Raw genomic sequence first — 19,500 nt, forward strand, 5'->3', positions numbered from 1 at the left:
GCCTCTCACCAGTATCAAAGCACCCCTTGAAGAGACTGCTTATGACCCCTAGTACAATCCACATTTTTTTAATTGGGAAGCCCTAAATCCGTAAGAGTTATAGTGACTGGAGAAGATAGGTCATCAGATTTCATCAAAGGGAAAGAAGAATATCTCCAGTTCCTTGGATCAAGAGTTTTTCACAGCACTCCTTTTAAAGTTTAGTTTAATATGTTTATTATGCACACCATACCCATCCTGTGGGCGGTAGTCAAAAGATTACAGAGGTATATAATGGGTCCAGGGACTGGACTAGTTTTGATAGCTGAGCAGGTTACAGAGGTAATGAACTCACAATTACAAATGTAATGAACTCACAATTTACAAAGGTAATGAACTCACAATTTACAAAGGTAATGAACTCCAGGTAGGTCTGGTCACAATCATGACAAGTTACAAAGGTATTTACAGATTACAGAGGTACGTAATGGGTCCAGGGACTGGCCCCCCAAAGTTTTGATAGCTGAACTTGGTACAAAGGTAATGAATCCTGTAAGAATGGTTACTTACGTTTATACATGGCTACAATTCTATAAACGAAAGTACAATCCATAGAATCCTCTCGTAATGTCAAGGTAAGCCCAGGTTATACCTGGAGAGGGCTTCGGGGGTCAACGCCCCCGCGATTCGGTCCGTGACCAGGCCTCGTGGTGGATCAGAGCCTGATCAACCAGGTTGTTACTGCTGGCCGCAAGTAAACCGACTTACGAGCCACAGCCTGCCTGGTCAGGAACTGACTTTAGGTGTCTGTCCAGCGCTTTCTTGAAGACAGCCAGGGGTCTATTGGTAATCCCCCTTATGTAGGCTAGGAGGCAGTTGAACAGTCTTGGGCTCCTGACACTTACTGTGTTGTCTCTTAACGTACTGGGGTAAAGGTTAGATTAACACCGAGCGCCTAGTTTCACCTGTAATCTCTATCAGACATCAGTGAGTCGTAACTCACAACCGAAGGACTTTGGTTCAATCCAGGGCGAGGCGGAAGGTTTGCACAAGTCCCAGTAGATTCGTAAGCGTTAGCCGACTGTTGTAATAAGCCACACTGCCTGGCTTTCTTCTGAACCCTTCGGAGTTAATGATCCGAATAGTCTTTTTTTCATTGTGAGGAATGGAAGTTACTGATTTCGCGGCAGCTCTTAAGTCTTTTTAACCGTGGGCCCAATCTGATACGAGAAATCCTAGTCTGCATAAATTGTCATGCCGTAGAGAGAATTCAGTTTTTTTCTCCTTCAAGAAAGTGTCTATCCACAGTGGTGGTGGCTGTGACAGTAATGTTGGTGATGGTGTGGTGACTATGCTACGATGGTGGGGATGTTATGGTAGTGGTGGCGACGTGGTGGTGGTGGTGACGTGGTAAGATTTGTAAGCTGTACGCTGCTGATCTCTGCACATATTGTAACGGCTGTAGAGCCAGCGCCTCCCTCGCCCCCTTCTTTTCAACCCTCCTCTTTTTTTTCGATCGCTCACTACCATTTCATTTGAGCTTGGATGTCCGTACCGTGTACAGGTCTTATTTATTTATTTATTTATTTATTTAAGTGACGTACATCATTCAGAGGTGTGTTACTTAGGTTTTAGGCTAGACGCTGTTGGTGCTCTTATTGTTCAACTGTTATTGATGCCGTGTAGATGTGGTAATGCAACTAATAAGGTATTGGGTGTTGTTAGCTATACGAGTGGTAACACCAGCATGTGTGTACGAATCACGAACGTGTATCAATCAAGTCTTGGAGTCTAGGCATGTGTAATTATTAGTAGTTATACCGACAATAGTTATATATATGGACACAATCGCAGTTTGGTAAGACATTTATTAAGGCAATGTTTCGCTCAACAAGGACTGTCAAATCAATACAAAGTACTTGGTGGGTGAAACGTGCCTCAATTTCTCATTACGTTGCGTGTGTATATTTAACTTTCTAGACAACCTGTCCTCCGATTCATAAATTAATTACTTACTCTGCATAAGTAGGCTTTCAACTTAAACGAATGATAATCAAAACATTTTTTTCCATATAGTATATAAATATCACGTGGGGCACGAGGTTACGTCTTAATTAACTCAGTAGTCACATCTGAAGACGTGGGGTAGAACACCACTACGAAGAGGGACGTATACAAGGGCGGCTGCTAGGTTAGGTTAGGTAAGGTTCGTCAGGAAACAGGACAAATGTTTCCTGACGCGGGGCTTAGATGATGACCCGCCTTTGGAGCTTTGGTCATCTGACCGAGGCCTTCCGCTGGCTTACCGGTCAACCCCTTTAAAAATTATGGTCATTTGGGTTATCCTAGGTTCTCTACACATATGCTGCTATGTATGATAATTCTATGTAACTGTATTGTGTATACCTGAATAAATTTACTTACTTACTTACTTACTATACGAAAAGGGCGGCTGCGCTATGTCTATTCGGGTGGGGGGAGATACACCTGTTTTGATGCAGAGTTATTATTACTAATTTTATTTGGGTGGCTGAAGCCCCCTTAGTGCTGCACTTGTATGGGCAAGTCTAACATCTACTACCCGTTACCATAATGAATCGCTTCTCGGGGAGGCTCTAAATATGATTAAGACAAATACACTGTACATTGATTGGAATATTGGGTTATCCTGGGTTACTATCCCCTCAAGGTTAATAATCATAATTATAAATTTGTGCACACATACAGAGGTACAAAAAAATACAGATAAGAGCAGTATGCCAAAGCCACTTATACTATGCATAGCATTACGGGCTGGCTTAAAATTAACTTAAGATTAATTAAGCAATGATGAAGTCAGTGATAAAACATTAATGTAAACAGATTACTATAAAGCACAAGTGAGTATTACAAAGACAGGTCATATGAAGGATTCTGTTAGGTAGTGTATTTAAAAAATAATAAAGTTAGATTGGGTTTTAGGTTTAACATTTATGTGATATAATTGTGAGAAACATTTAAGATATACAATTTATAAGGTTCAGTTATTCAGTATTTATTTGGTTTTGGGTGAGTAAGTGATCTTTGAGTAGAGACTTGAATTTATAAACAGGTAGTGTTTCTTTTATATTTACAGGTAATGAATTCCAGATTTTAGGGCCTTTTATGTGCATTGAGTTTTTGCATAGTGTGAGATGAACACGAGGAACATCAAAGAGTGATCTGTGCCTTGTGTTATGGTCATGTGTTCTGTTGAGGTTGGCAAGGAGATGTTTGAGGGGAGGGTTAATATCAGAGTTAAGTGTTCTATGTATGTAATAGGTGCAGTAATAAGTATGGATGTTTTGTATGGTGAGTAGGTTTAGTGTATTGAATATTGGTGGAGTGTGCTGCCTGTAGTGAGAATTTGTTATCATTCTAACTGCAGCCTTTTGTTGGGTAATTAGTGGTCTGAGATGGTTAACTGTTGTTGAGCCCCATGCACAAATTCCATAGGTGAGATAGGGGTAAATAAGAGAGTGATATAGGGCCAGGAGGGCTGACTGTGGAACATAGTACCGTATCTTCGATAGTATGCCTACAGTCTTGGAAATTTTCTTAGAAATTTGTTGTATATGTGTATGAAATTTGAGTCTATTATCAAGGTGGATTCCTAAGAATTTTCCCTCTGTTAGCTTTGTGATAGGTGATCCGTTTATCATTATGTTAAGAGGGACATCTGTAGCTCTGTTACCAAACTGAATGAAGTAGGTTTTGTCAATGTTTAGTGTAAGTTTGTTAGTCCTCATCCAGGTAGATATTTTCTGTAATTCGGTATTTACAGTATTGGCTAGTGTGACTGGGCTCGGGTGAGAGAAGACGTATGTAGTGTCATCTGCAAATAGTGTGGGTTTGAGTAATTGCGAAGCATTTGGAAGGTCATTTATGTATAGGAGAAAGAGAAGAGGGCCAAGGACACTTCCCTGTGGGACACCAACTGTAATTGGTTGCGCAGAAGAGTTTGCCCCATTTGCGTACACATATTGGCTTCTGTTGCTGAGGTATGACTTGAGGTAATTGAGGGAGTGCCCTCTTATACCATAGTGTGACAATTTTACGTGGAGCAAGTCATGGTCAACTGTATCAAAAGCTTTACGTAAGTCAATGAAGATCCCCAGTGGGACTTCTTTTTTCTCTATTGCAGTGTATATATGTTCTAGCATGTGTATAATAGCATCATTAGTATTTTTATTAGGCCTGAATCCAAATTGGCAGGGGTTGAGTATGTTTTGGGAGATAAGGTAGGAGTAGATTCGTTTATGAATTAGTTTTTCAAAGATTTTTGAGAGAGGGTGTAAGTTGGATATTGGCCTATAGTTATTCAACTCTGTTTGGTCTCCTCCTTTGTGGATCGGGGTGACCCTTGCTATTTTGAGTACTGTAGGGAAGGTGGAGGATTCAATGGATTTGTTAAAGAGTGTTGCAATGATTGGAGATAGCACTTGTGACACTTTTTTATATATAAAGGGTGGTAAGGTACTTAAATCTCCTGCCTTGTTTTTTAGTGCATTGATAATAAGGGAGACTTCGTATGGGTTAGTCGGAGCTAGGAACAGTGTGTTCGGGTAGTTGCCGGTGAGGTAGTTATTTGGTGGGGTATCTGAGCTTGGGATTTTATGGGCAAGGTTTTGTCCTATAGTGGAGAAGAAATCATTGAGTCTGTTTGCTGTTTCTGTTGGTGGGAGTTGGGGTTCATCTGATTTTGCTAATTTTATTTCGCTATTTCGTGATATCTTTTTTGTTCCCAGAATTTCAGATAGTGTTTTCCAGGTCTTTTTTATATCACCTCGTAAGTTGGATAATCTGTTCTCATAATACAATTTTTTTGCCCTTCTTATCAGGCTGGTTAGGATTGACGAGTAACGTTTTGTTTGGTCTCTGGTTATGTGACCCATTCTGTACTGTTTTTCATATTGGTGTTTTGTATTTATGGATTTGAGAATGCTGGGTGTTAGCCAGGGACTGTTCAGTCTCTTTGCTGTCATCTGTTTAGTTTTTTTAGGGCAGTGCTTGTTATAGAGGTATTGGGTCTTTTTTAGAAAATTATTAATACATTCGTCAATATCTGTATAGATTTCTAGCTCAGTGTGCCAATCAATGTTTGCTAATGCTGTTGCGAAGTTATTAATGGCTGCCTCATTGTGAAGTCTGAAGGTGACTTTAGTAGTGTCTTGGGGTAGTTTACCAAGAGTTGTTATGAGGAAAGTAGGGTAGTGGTCTGTGGTATTATCTGTAATTATGCCTGATTTTAAAGGGGATATGGTGTTGGTCCAGATGTGGTCAAGTAGGGAAACACTAGTCTCTGTAACTCTTGTAGGTTTTGTTACTGTTGGTAGTAACATACAGTTACTCATTGTGTTTGTGAATTCAGTAACGTGTGGGTCCTGGTCCTGCAGGAGATTTATATTGAAGTCACCTGAGAGTAGTAAGTGATCTTTGTTCATGCGTGCATCAGTTATCATACTTCCTAGATTTTGACTAAATTGGCTAATGTTTGACTGTGGAACTCTGTAGATGTTTATCAATGTGAGAGGTTTTTGTAGGTATTTGGATTTGAATTTAGCTATTATATATTCCCCATGTTCATCCCTTGTGCAAGTATTAGTGATACATTCTAGTTGGTCTGAGTAGTATATGGCTGTGCCACCCCCTTGTTGGTCTGGCCTACAGTTGTGTATGGCTGTGTAACCAGGAATGGCATAGACATCTGTACTATCAGGCTTTAGCCAGGTTTCAGTTAGTGTAATGATGGACATATTGGCATGTAAGGAATTTAGTAATGCTATGAGGTCATCGTAATGCTTGCTTAAAGATCTGATATTGTAGTTAAAGATAGTTATGTTGTTGTTGGCACTGAGAAGTGCCTTTGATTGTTCTGCAGTGTAGTAATTACAGTAACTGTTTGATTCATTTAAGTCATTAAATAAGAGGTTGGTATCAGGATCAATGCTTGTAATCATAAGATTTGTAGTGAATCTATAGTTAGAATTAAGTATAAAACAAAGTAAATAGTCTTAAGCTAAAAAATAGCACCTGAATTATTTAACAAATGTAAAATAATGAGCTAAGGGACTAATACAAATAAAGTGATGATCATATAATAGTGCTTGGGAATATGATAGTAGGTAGTACTATAAAGGTAATTTTTTAAAGTTATAATTATAGTTTAAAATTATAATAAAAAGGGACTAATATAGGTTGTGAATAAATGAGCTTTGGAATATAATGGCAAGATTGTGAGCTTATTCTACTTTAGCACCTGAGAATAGCACCTTGATTATTTTAACAGTTGTGGATATATAAACTAGGATAGTTATATAAAGCTAAAATAAAGGAGAAAATATAAAAGGGACTAAAATTAAGTAATGGTAAGCAAAGTTAAATGGACAGATGGTAGGAATTATAATATAAACTTATAATATAAAAATACAATTTGAAATGGTACTTGCAATTGCACTAGAGTCTGGTATGGGTTGTTGACAAGATCAAGGTTATAACTATAGATTTAAATTGACAAAATAAAATTCACAATTAAAGTACAAAAGAATAATAGTAAAAAATCACAATGGTAATGTCTTGGTTATAATATGATAGTAAGATGGTAGACAGGTACCCAGGTACACAGGTACAAAGGATAATACAAGGTTGGGGTTGAATATAAAAACTTGAAAATTTGGCAACAAAATGTTATGGGAAGTATAAAATAATGTTTAATGTACAAAAGTAAAATTGACTGGTAGTAAATATGGTGTTTAATAAAATTTTAGTAAGTAATAATGATTACAAAAAAGTGAAATAGTAATGTTTATTTCATTCAATATTGCACTGGTAGTTATACTTGAGGTTATATGGCAGTACAAGGTAATTAAGAGTAATCTAGGATAGTAAATGTGGTATTAAAACAGGTAAAGGTAATTAGTCAAGTAATGGTTATTAAATGTCAAAAATGTTAAGAGTAAATTGAAATTTTAGTAAAAATGATATTTATTAATTTTAGTAAGTAATATCAATTGTAGTATTTAAAAAAAATATGAGGTAGTAATATGGACAGAGAAAGTATCAATTCAGCTAATGTTCAAGCGAACAATAGTAAATAAGAAAATCACATAAGGTGATTTATGCTTACTAGTAAAATCACAAAATGAGGTAGTTGATTATTTAAATACTAAGAGATTGTACAATGAAATTTGAACAATAATGGAGCAAAACATACACTACACTACGTAGACTTTTAAGTTGGACATTGTTTAGTTATTCTCTGTAAGATTAGTATCCCTGAGAAATCGTGATAGATCATTCTCGTTCGTGATTGTGTACAGTTGACCTACATTTGTTTTCCTAACTAGAATTTTCCCATCCCGTGTGAAGCATTGGTGTATTGTGTCATTATTCTCCCGCTTAAGTTTTCTGACTCTATACAGGAGGTTCTGACGTTTTTTGGTAAGACACTCGTTTATGTATACCTCTTTCTTTACTTTAATAGATGCAATAATTAAGTCTTTTTTCCTATCATGTGAGTTGAATCTAAGCATAACACTTTTTCTACCATGGGATCCTAGTAATCTGGCTTCTTTTATTTCAGACTCTTATTAATTAAGATCAGAAGCGGATCGTTGATATATTTTTTAAATTCAAATTCAAATTCAAATTCAAAGTTTATTCTCTATAAAGATTACAATGTTGAATTTACAGAATTTGGTTGTTGTGTGGTTTACATGTAGTTAAATAATGATTACAGAGTGTACCACTAGAACGCCTAGCATGGCTAGGCATTTCGGGCAGACTTAGTTTAATTCTTTATTTTAAAATATTACAAATTATGAGGTAAGTTGGTATTATGGCTAAGTGACTAAATACTAGTTTGTGAGTTTATTATTATTATTATAATCAAGGGGAAGCGCTAAACCCGTAGGATTATACAGCGCCTGGGAGGGATGTGGAAGGCATTCAGGCTTAATTCGGGGAACTGGAGCACAGATCCAATTCCCTAAATCAAGAGCCCCTCACCAACATCAAGGAACCTTCCCTGAGGGGTGTGAGTTTAGCAATGTGAATGCTTTTGTTTTGGCACAGTACATAGTTTCAGTGAGAGTAAGACACATGTGCAACATCTGGGTATCTTTATTGTAGACGTTTCGCCATCCAGTGGCTTTATCAATACAAATTCCAGGACATAACTTGAAGACAGTAGAACTATGTACAGAAGATGAGGTAATCAGTCCCTCAACCTAGGAGTAGGTGGAAACAGCACCATAGTCGTGGAGATTCTGAAGCAGAAGAAAGAATCCGGGCGCTTATATAGTAACGTCAGGTGAAGCAGACGAGGACAAATTCACTGGTGGGCGGGATTCCCCAGTGGAAGTAGGTCCTTCCCAAAGAGATGGGTTAGTTGTAGTAGTAGTTGTCGACAACTACTACTACAACTAACCCATCTCTTTGGGAAGGACCTACTTCCACTGGGGAATCCCGCCCACCAGTGAATTTGCCCTCGTCTGCTTCACCTGACGTTACTATATAAGCGCCCGGATTCTTTCTTCTGCTTCAGAATCTCCACGACTATGGTGCTGTTTCCACCTACTCCTAGGTTGAGGGACTGATTACCTCATCTTCTGTACATAGTTCTACTGTCTTCAAGTTATGTCCTGGAATTTGTATTGATAAAGCCACTGGATGGCGAAACGTCTACAATAAAGATACCCAGATGTTGCACATGTGTCTTACTCTCATCTTGTCGGTATTATATACCATTCGTACACAACATAGTTTCAGTATTGGAGTATCATAGGATTCATTATTTTAAGATTGAGATTAATATTTCTGTTTATGGTCAAATGGGTGAGTGAGTGTAAGTGTGAACCACCAGGTGGTATTCGTGTAGTTAGTTGATGGGGTTTATCAGGGAGATAAGAGGTTTTCTAATGGTAGTTTTGAAGGTGATGAATGTGTCTGCAGTTCTAGAGTTCTCAGGTAGGGTGTTCCAGATTTTAGGGCCTTTGACATACATTGAATTTTTGTAAAGGTTTAGTCGGACACGGGGAATGTAGAGATGCTTGTGTCTGGTGTTATGCCTGTGGGTTCTGTCACAACTATCAAGAAAGCGTTTTAGGTCAAGGTTGATATTGGAGTTTAAGGTCCTGTAGATGTAGATTGCACAGTAGTAAGTGTGGATGTACTGAACAGGGAGTAAGTTTAGATCTATGAAGAGTGGGGGGGGGGTGTTGCCAGGGATGGGATTTAGTGATTATTCTTACTGCAGCTTTTTGTTGGGTTATTATTGGCTTTAGGTGTGTTGCTGCAGTTGATCCCCAAGCACAAATAGCATAGGTGAGGTATGGATAAATAAGTGAGTGGTATAGTGTGAGAAGGGCATTTTGCGGCACGTAGTATCGTATCTTGGAGAGGATCCCAACTGTTTTGAATACTTTTTTGGTTATGTGTTGGATATGGGTGCTGAAATTCAGGTGGTCAAGGTATAGGCCTAGGAATCTGCCCTCATTATGTCTGGTAATTAGAGTGTTGTCGATCTTAATGTTAATTTGTGCATCTCCTGCTCTGCTACCAAACATAATATAGTAGGTTTTGTCAGTGTTAAGCGTAAGTTTATTGGCTGTCATCCAAGTTATTACAACCCAGGATTTCAAATGGCCTGTTATCCCAGGTGTAATGGGAGCAAATAAACACAGTAGAAAAAGTTTAGACTTATATTATCCTTCACCAATTTAGAACAGCAATATGTACACTATGTACAGTGATAAATATAGTGCACTCCACGGTAAGCAAGGCAGAAATAGAAGCCACAAGATAGCAGACCGTGCTTCAACCAGCTCTAGAATGGGAATGACAAGGGCAGACAGGAGAGCGGTATCCACATAACCTCTGCGATTGCCAATCCCACCTTCTTATTGGCTAGAACCTGGTCACTAGTTGAACGATGGGGCCCCATCATCAACTCTTAGCAACCTGGTTCGCTGGTTGGGGGAGATAGCCTGTAAATGAGGGTGTGTCCATGCGCCGAATAAAGGTTACGTACTCTTTGCATGCCACACCCCCACCCCCGAGAAGGCTCAGGATTAGGCTGCCACCTCCCAGTGGTAACCGTGCCGCCATGGCACGAAATAATGGGACCGCCTATCCTCTCCACCATCCAACTCTTAGATAGAGCTCAGCTTTCCTAGTGACCAAAAGCCAAACCCTAAACTCAGAGTGAGACAGCAGTCAGATAGGCCAACATAGGTCCAAGATACAAGCGGACGGTAGCCCGTATCCCCTCACTAAAAAAAAACCCCCACATCAGGGGATAAAAAAAAGAGCTTGAAAGGGGGGTTACCACAAATACATCCTAACCTAAATAAAATATTAAACTAGACTCTTGACAAAGAGTCTGCCAACACATTTTCTTTGCCGGCAATATAATTTATTTTTAGGTTGTAGGGCTGCAGCCTGAGCGTCCAACGCCTTGTGTTGTGATTCTTCATGGCTTGGAGATAGACTAACGGGTTGTGATCACTGTAGACTGTGACCACCTGCGATGTCTGGCCCACATAAACATCGAAATGTTCCAAAGCCATTACCAGCGCGAGGGCTTCTTTTTCAATGGTAGAGTAAGCTCTCTGATGTGGCTGGAACTTAGCTGAAAAGTATGCGATTGGCTGCAGCTCCTTGTTCCCGATTTGTAATAGTACCGCCCCAACCCCAGACTCACAAGCATCAACCTGTAATGAAAAAGGTTTGGAGAAGTCTGGAGACAGGAGAATGGGTGCAGAGCACAATAATCTTTTTGCTTTATTAAAAGCAGTGTTACAATCTGACGTCCAATTAAAGGGAACTTTATGACTGGTAAGAGAGGTAAGAGGGGCTACAATATCTGAGAAATTCTTACAGAATCTTCTGTAAAATCCTATCATGCCTAGGAAACGTTGAAGAGATTTCCTATCATGAGGAACTGGATAATCTTTAATCGAAAGAACTTTAGCAAGTTTAGGTGCAACATTACCACTACCTACTTCATGGCCTAGAAAAGTGACAGTGGCCTGGCCAAAGGAAGATTTAGATAAATTAACTGTTAATTGGGAATTCTTAAAGGTCTCAAACAGAGCTTTAAGTCTAAGTAGGTGTTGATCCCAAGTATCAGACACCACAACAATATCATCTAGGTATGCTGCCGTGCCTTCAAGTCCTTTAATAGCCTGATGGACTAGTTTCTGGAATGAAGAGGGGGAATTTTTCATTCCGAAGGGGGTAACTGTATACTGATAATGACCTCCTGGAATTACGAAGGCAGAGATTTCCTTCGCCTTATCTGTCAAAGGTACCTGATAGTAACCTTTAAGGAGATCTAATTTGGACACAAAAGTAGCCTTACCCACAAAGTCAATTACGTCATCCAGACGAGGAAGAGGGTAAGCATCTGTGATTGTGACCTCGTTCACTTTACGGTAGTCTGTGCACATACGAAACCCTCCATCAGCCTTTTTTACTAGGATGCACGGTGAAGCCCATGGACTAGATGACTCCTCCACTAAACCATGTTCTAACAAGAAGTCTACTTCCTGCTGAAGTAGCCTTTGCTTTTCAGGATTAGCTCTGTAGGGGGAGAGTTTAATTGGTTTAGATTTTCCCACATCTACATCATGGTAACCTAACGTACATTTTTTCGGCACATCCGAAAAAATATTAGGATATGACTGTAGAAGCTCAGTTAAATTGGTTGCTTGTATTTCAGATAATCCATCCATTAACGGGCTAGGATCCTTGAGGAGGACAGAATTTGAAAGTTTAGTATTAATTTCAGAGATAGAGTGCAAAGAGTCAGAGTCGTCCTCAGAGGTAGAGGACAGAGTCATTACTGGGACTTTATCTGGTGTATGAAAGGCCTTGATTTGATTAATGTGGTAAGTTTTTGTTTTTGAGGTCTTATCAATGGGAGCTACCACATAATTTAAATCAGATAATCTACTTACTATCTGCATAGGTCCCGTAAATCTAGCTTTCAAGGTGTGGCCAGGTATAGGTTCCTGCACCAACACCTTGTCTCCTGGATGGAAGGAGCGGAACTGTGCACTTCTGTCATACCTCTGTTTCATCTTACTTTGAGCTATCTTTAGGTTAGCCGTGGCTAACTCACGTGCCACCTGCAACCTTGAAGACGGGTTGTAGAGTGCTGAGCTTACGTCTTCTCCCATCCATCCTTCTTTGAGCACCCGAAGAGGACCTCGTACATTGTGCCCAAAGATCAGCTCAAACGGACTATACCCTGTAGACTCTTGCACCGTCTCTCGTACTGAGAACAGCAACAACGGTAGAGATTCATCCCAATCTGTCGGAAAGTGCATGCAAAAACTTCTCATCATTGTTTTTAATGTCTGGTGGAATCTTTCCAAGGCGCCTTGGGACTGAGGGTGATAGGCAGTGGATAAGTTGTGAATTATCCCTAACCTAGTTAATACTTCCCTAAATGCTTTGGCAGTGAAGTTAGTACCTTGATCACTTTGTATAGTTTTAGGAATGCCAAAACAAGAAATGAATTTTGTTAAAGCTTTGAGAATAGCTTTAGTATTGATACTACGCATTGGGATCGCTTCAGGATATCTGGTTACTTTATCCATAATTGTAAATAAATACTGATTTCCAGACTTTGACTTAGGTAGTGGACCTACACAATCTATAATTAAATCTGCAAAAGGTTCTCCATCAGCAGGTATGGGTTGGAGAGGTGCAGGTTTAATGGAATGTCCAGGTTTTCCCACTTGCTGACATTCTCGGCAACACCTAATATGATTCTTCACCTCTTTCTTTAATTTTGGCCAATAAAATTCTTTTGTGATTCTATACAAGGTTTTTGTAATTCCTAAGTGACCTCCTAATGACGTATTATGAGCTATATTTAATATCTGAGGTCTATACTTGGTTGGAACCACTAACCTGTCGTATAATTGCCGGCCCTCTATCTCCTTACCAGTCTCAGTGCAAACCAAATAATCATTTTTAACTTCATACTTGACTGGATGACCCAAAGAGGATTTACCCATGGCTGCCTGAAAAGCGAATTTTAAAGAAGGGTCCTTTCGTTGTTCCTCCCGGAAGGACAGTCCCTCGGGCATGGAAACAGAGACATCTGGCAATCCTGCAACCTGGGAATAGGAAGGCTTGATCGGGGTCTGTTCACTTGATTTACGAGACTCCGGCCGGTGTGTCTCATAAAACAACGTGGCTATTCCGAGATCGGAGTCGTCCAAGGATAGGTCAACATTCTCCCCAGACAACCCTTGGGATGTTGCCCGAGTTATGGCCAACACTGGAGAAGCATTAATCATTATAGGTTCAGGACACGAAGTAACAGTAGTAATGTTATTACCCAGTAATAACATGGCATTTTTCATGGGAAATCCTTTTGAGATACCTACAGTCAAGTACCCAGTGTAATATTTGCACTGTACATAAATTTTATGCAAAGGAACAGAATATATAGCTCCTCCATAGGCTTCCAATAAAACTGAGGAATTCAAGGAAGTATTCTCTGAAAGGGGTAATATTCCTTCTCTGACAAGTGAGCAATATGCTCCAGTATCTCTAAAGGTATTTACTTTAGTTGGTTCTGAGTTTTCCTGAAGGGAAATAAGACTTTCGCAATAATAAGGGGCCATACCTTTTTCTACTTCTCTAGGGGACATGTTACTAGGGATATTAGAGATTTTCCCGATGGGTTGAGGTTTTTGGGGGCAGTTGGAACTGATGTGACCTACTTTATTGCACCTGAAGCAAACGACAGGCTTGCCCTTTACTCCCTGATGACGTTGCAAGTGGTGTCGTTCTGGCTGGTGCCTCTCTGGATATTGTTGTCGAGATGCTCCATAAGTAGTTTGCCTCTCCGCAGGGGGACCATATGTTGAGAAGCGTGGCTCACCAGGTGACTTGGTTGGATGATGTAGACGCTCTCCCTCCGGCTGGCACTTCATTCTCCAATGTTGTCGATCTCTGCTCACGCCAGACTGTTGAAAAGAGAGACGGGACCGCTCGGACAAGGAGCAGTTCGTTTCGAAGGTATCAGCCAACCTGGCCGCCTCCAATGCAGTGGTCAAGTCACGATCCTGCAGAAAGACACGAACCTCTGGTCCCACAGACTCCAGCAGGTTATCAATCAGAATAAGCTGCACCAGCTCCTCAAAGTTAGAGACACCACTCGCTTTATACCAGCTGGTAAAAGCTTTGGTTTGCTGTCTCACAAAGTCCACCAGGGATTGACCAAGCTGCCGCCTGTTCAATTTGAAGGTCTTACGATATTTAGCTGGGATACATGTATATGCTCCCAACACTGTGGTCTTCACTACTTGATAATCAGAGAATTCAGCGTCAGTTAATACCGACGTAAATTCCTGTGCCTTACCCAATAATGCTGTATGAACCAACGCTGCCCAGTGCTGTTCCGGCCACCTCAAGGCTCGAGCCTGATTTTCGAAGCTTTCGAAAAATTGCTCTGGTTCGGCCTCATTGAAGCGGGGAACAAGCTGTACTGCTTTTTGTAAACTGAAATCGTTTACAGAATGCGAAAACTGCCTCCTTTCTCTTTCCCTATCAAATTCTTCCCTTGCGAATGCTCTCTGTTCCCTAGTTTGCTCCAGCGTGATTTTTGCCAGCTCAAGTGCCAACGACGCTGATTCACCTCGAGACAACCCAGCTGCACCATACTGACCATTTTGCTCCGTAGGTGTATCATCTTCCTCATGCGAGAACATAAGAGTTTTTGCCCCAGCTCCCGTAGAGGGAGGAGTTTGATGTGCCATCTCTTCTTCAATAAGTATGTCAGCAATAAGTGAACGCAGTTGCGCAGCTGTGAGAGTGCGTTTATAGGGAATGCCAATGGAACGAGCAATTTGCCAACAACGCTGTAGGGACAATTTAGGTAGGTTATGCAAAGTATATGCCGACACCAGGCGTCTGACTCGTCTAGGTGGCATAAGTTATTCGCTATGCACAGTACGAATACCCCAACATAACACGTTAATTTGCAGAACACGCTTAGCTATGCACAGTACGATTGCAGAATACGCATACAAGCAAAGCCGACTGCACACAAGATTGACCGTAGCGAAGCGAGCACACTGAACAAGCTAGTAGCGAGCTGTTGAACGATCACACAATAGCAAGGCTGATCATAAGCAACTGACACGCAAAATTTGTAAAGCGAAGCGAAACAGCAAGCTACACAATGTTCCTGCTACAAGCTTCACCCTAAGCTCAACCATTTCTCTAAGTCCAGCTCTCGGACAGGCTACCCATATTACAACCCAGGATTTCAAATGGCCTGTTATCCCAGGTGTAATGGGAGCAAATAAACACAGTAGAAAAAGTTTAGACTTATATTATCCTTCACCAATTTAGAACAGCAATATGTACACTATGTACAGTGATAAATATAGTGCACTCCACGGTAAGCAAGGCAGAAATAGAAGCCACAAGATAGCAGACCGTGCTTCAACCAGCTCTAGAATGGGAATGACAAGGGCAGACAGGAGAGCGGTATCCACATAACCTCTGCGATTGCCAATCCCACCTTCTTATTGGCTAGAACCTGGTCACTAGTTGAACGATGGGGCCCCATCATCAACTCTTAGCAACCTGGTTCGCTGGTTGGGGGAGATAGCCTGTAAATGAGGGTGTGTCCATGCGCCGAATAAAGGTTACGTACTCTTTGCATGCCACACAAGTCGATATTTTGATCAGCTCCTCGTTAACAATGGTGTTGAGGGTGGCAAGATTAGGGTGAGAGATGACATAAGTCGTGTCGTCAGCAAAGAGAATGGGTTTCAGGTGTTGGGATACGTTTGGAAGATCATTGATGTATATGAGGAAGAGCAGGGGACCAAGGACACTTCCCTGTGGAACTCCAGTATCAAGTGGCCGTGTTGTTGATGCTGTGTCTTTAATGGTAACATACTGATACATATTAGTAAGGTAAGATTTGAAATAAGCAAATAAGCAAGCGCATGGCCTCTTATACCGTAATGGTCAAGTTTGTGGAGTAGGATGTCGTGGTCTACTGTGTCAAAAGCTTTTCTTAGGTCAATAAAAATTCCTAGTGGATATTCCTTATTTTCCAATGCTGTGTAAAGCAGATCTAGCATTTTTATGATTGCATCATTAGTGCTTTTATTTTTCCTAAATCCAAATTGGCAGGGGTTGAGTATGTTTTGTGCTGTTATAAATGAATATAGTCTCTTGTGCACGAGTTTCTCAAAGATTTTGGATAGCAATGGTAAGTTTGATATTGGCCTATAGTTGTTTAAGTCTGTAGGGTCACCACCTTTATGTATTGGTGTAACCCTTGCCATCTTGAGTAGTTTCGGGAAGGTGCTAGTTTCTAGTGACTTGTTAAAAAGTAATGAAATAGCATGCGAAAGGATATGGGCCGCTCGCTTGTACAGTATTGGTGGGACATTAGACAGATTCCCTGAGTTGTTTTTAAGCGACTTTATAATCTCGGTGACTTCTGAGGCCTCAGTTGGTGCAAGATAGAAGGAATTTGGGAAATTCCCATCTAGGTAGTCCCCGGCATGGGCATTGGTATGTGGGATTTTATTGGCGAGATTAGATCCTATGGTTGAGAAGTCGTTTATCTTGTTAGCTGTGTCAGTGGGATGTAGTGGTGTTTCATTAGGTTTAGTTAGGACAATATTCTTGTTTTTTTTCAGTTTGTGGGTCCCTAGAATCTGAGAGAGTGTTTTCCAGGTCTTTTTTATATCTCCTCTAGTGTCTGTGAATCTACTGGAGTAGTATAGTTGTTTGGCTTTCTTTATTACTTTGGTGAGAACTGATGAATAGTGTTTAAGAATATCTTTGTGTATTAAGCCCTGTCTATATTGCTTTTCATATTGGTGTTTCTTGTCAATGGATTTCAGAATGGTGCTGGTTAGCCATGGGCAACCAAGCTGTTTGTGATCTGTTTCGTTTTTATAGTACAATGTTTGTTGTATAGTCTAAGTAATTTGTTAAGAAAAATGTCTGTCCAGTCATCAATACCATTGGCCTTGGAGAATTCTGTAGGCCAGTCAACAATCTCTAGGTCAGCTGTGAACTTCCTTATTGAGGCCTCGTCATGGAGTCTAAATGAGACTTTGTTGTATTCAAGTGGTGGTTTATTAATGTTTGTCAGGAGGAAGGTAGGGTAGTGGTCTGTAGTGCTATCTGTGATTATCCCTGATTTAAGGGGGGCTAGTATATTGGTCCATATGTGGTCTATTATGGTTGCACTTGTCTCAGTGAGCCTGGTTGGTTTAGTTATTGTTGGTATGAGAAGTGTGTTGTTCATATTGTTGATGAAATCAGTTACAGGCTGATCATCTAGTAAGCCAAGGTTGATGTTGAAGTCTCCAGCTAAGAGAAGGTGGTGCTTATTCATTTGTCTGTTTGTTATTAGTGACTTTAATTTCTCACTGAAATTTGGGATGTTTGTGTGAGGTATCCGGTAAATGGCACCGATTGTTATAGGTTTCTTAAGTTTTTTTACAGTAAAATTAGCAAAAAATGTATTCCCCATATTCATCACTAAAGCAAGTGGTGCTAATACAAGATAATTGGTTAGAGTAATAGACTGCAATACCACCCCCAACTTGGTTTGGTCTGCAGTTGTGAATTGCTGTGTATCCTGGTAGAGGGTAGATATCTATTGTGACCTGCTTAAGCCAGGTCTCAGTAAGAATAATGCAGGAGAAGGGTGTCTTTAGTGATTCAAGGAGTGCCAGGAGGTCATCATAGTGTTTACTTAAGGACCTGATGTTGTAGTTAAGTACTGATAGACTTTTAGCATTGTTTAGGATAGTGCTAGCTTGTGATGCTGTGTAATAAAGGCAGTTACTTTCCAATAGGTTTTGATTGGGTGTCAGATTATGGAGGTTTAGATCAGGGTCAACATGATCAATCATCTTCTAGGTTTAAATTATGGTTATTTATATCCTGAGTTATGTGTTGAGTTCTAGTACTGATATCTGTAGTGGTGGGAAGCTTGGATAAGTATATAGCTAGAGTATTTTGGTCATATAGAGTATAGTCACTACTACACATAATGAAGTTGATGTTGTCTGTGTGTTGTGCTGGAATGAACTAAAGTACAACTAGGTATAAACTAGTAATATAAAAATACAAATTTAAAATAGAACAAGACTCTCACTTGTAATTGCACTAAGGTCTAATATAATGACTTGTGGAGTCTATGTTTTGAGCTAGAATGAGCTATAGTACAACTAGATTTAATCTAATAATATAAAAATACAAATTAAAAATAGCACCAGTCTCTCACTAGTAATTGCACTATGGTCTAATATAATGAATTTGGTATTGACTATAGTACAACTGAGTTTAATCTAATAATATAAAAAAGGCACAAGACTCTCAATTGTAATTGCACTAAGGTCTTATATAAGTTGTTTACAAGAATTAGAGTAGAATTAAGTAACTTTTAAACTTAATTTTTTTTACATATGCCAAGTTAATTTAGGTTTGGTTGGTTAGATTGTTGTAAAATTCTGAGTATCATTTTGGAGAGTAGTTATTGCCAGTGTAACTGCAAACAGTAAGTTAAATTTGAACTTATGAAAATGTTTATTTTCAGTAAATGCAGAATACAGTTGTTATAAGAATGTTTGGTATGTTGTACAGAAATAATCCGCACATAATAGAATGAAACTCATGGTTATACAGAGCATTATAAGTATTATGTTACTTATATCCAGACAACATTATTTTGTTTTTAATTATAGGGCATCTATATTGAAATCCTAATACATAAGTGAATTAACTTACAGTTGAACAGTCTGCTGTCTGGTGATTGTGATTTGGCCACACTTTCATATCGCAATTAAAAATGGGGTTTTCAAACATAATGTCTGGAACCTCGTAAAATCTTTAGCGGTTATATTTAAAATGCTTAAATTTCTGTTGCTTAAACTGCTCTGCCTTCCTTTAGTCATTTTTTTCCTTTGCCACTCTTGATTATAATACATGGTTTTCTTTGATTAGTTGTTAGGTGTTTTCTCCAGCAGATGTACATTAATTTCCTGTTGGTGTATATATATATATATATATATATATATATATATATATATATATATATATATATATATATATATATATATATATATAATAATAATAATAATAATAATAATTGGTAGTGGTACTGCTTCTTTTGGAGTGGACTTGTTAGCAGACGGGTCTATGAAAGACGAGGTGAATCATAGAATTCATGAGGGTGAAAAGGTGATTGGTGCACTGAGAAGCCTGTGGAGACTAAGAACGTTACCCATGGAAGCAAAGAGGGGAATGTATGAGAGCACAGTTATACCAATGCTCTTATATGGGTGTGAAATGTTGCAAGAGGAGAAGGCAGTGATGTGTCGTAGTGCAATATGTGGTGGAAATGTAATGCATAGAATCTGTAGTTTGGAAACTGGGAGAGCTGAGAAGGAAAAGTTGAGGTGGTTCAGCCATTTAGAAAGGATGGAACAAAACAGA

At 39.5% G+C, this 19,500-nt stretch overlaps 1 protein-coding gene across 1 annotated transcript in view; it reads right to left on the minus strand.

Annotated features, from left to right (window-relative positions):
* Window positions 1-9,868: 9,868 nt before the first annotated feature.
* Window positions 9,869-19,500, minus strand: part of Adck1 (aarF domain containing kinase 1) — a 121,499-nt gene continuing 111,867 nt past the window's right edge. Inside the window, exon 12 of the mRNA XM_070086822.1 lies at window positions 9,869-10,709. Within this exon, the coding sequence (XP_069942923.1) occupies window positions 10,705-10,709 (5 nt within the window). The 3' untranslated portion in view covers window positions 9,869-10,704. The remainder of the gene's footprint in view (window positions 10,710-19,500) is intronic.

Source organism: Cherax quadricarinatus, chromosome 19, assembly GCF_038502225.1.
Source record: "Cherax quadricarinatus isolate ZL_2023a chromosome 19, ASM3850222v1, whole genome shotgun sequence".
NCBI lineage: Eukaryota > Metazoa > Arthropoda > Malacostraca > Decapoda > Parastacidae > Cherax > Cherax quadricarinatus.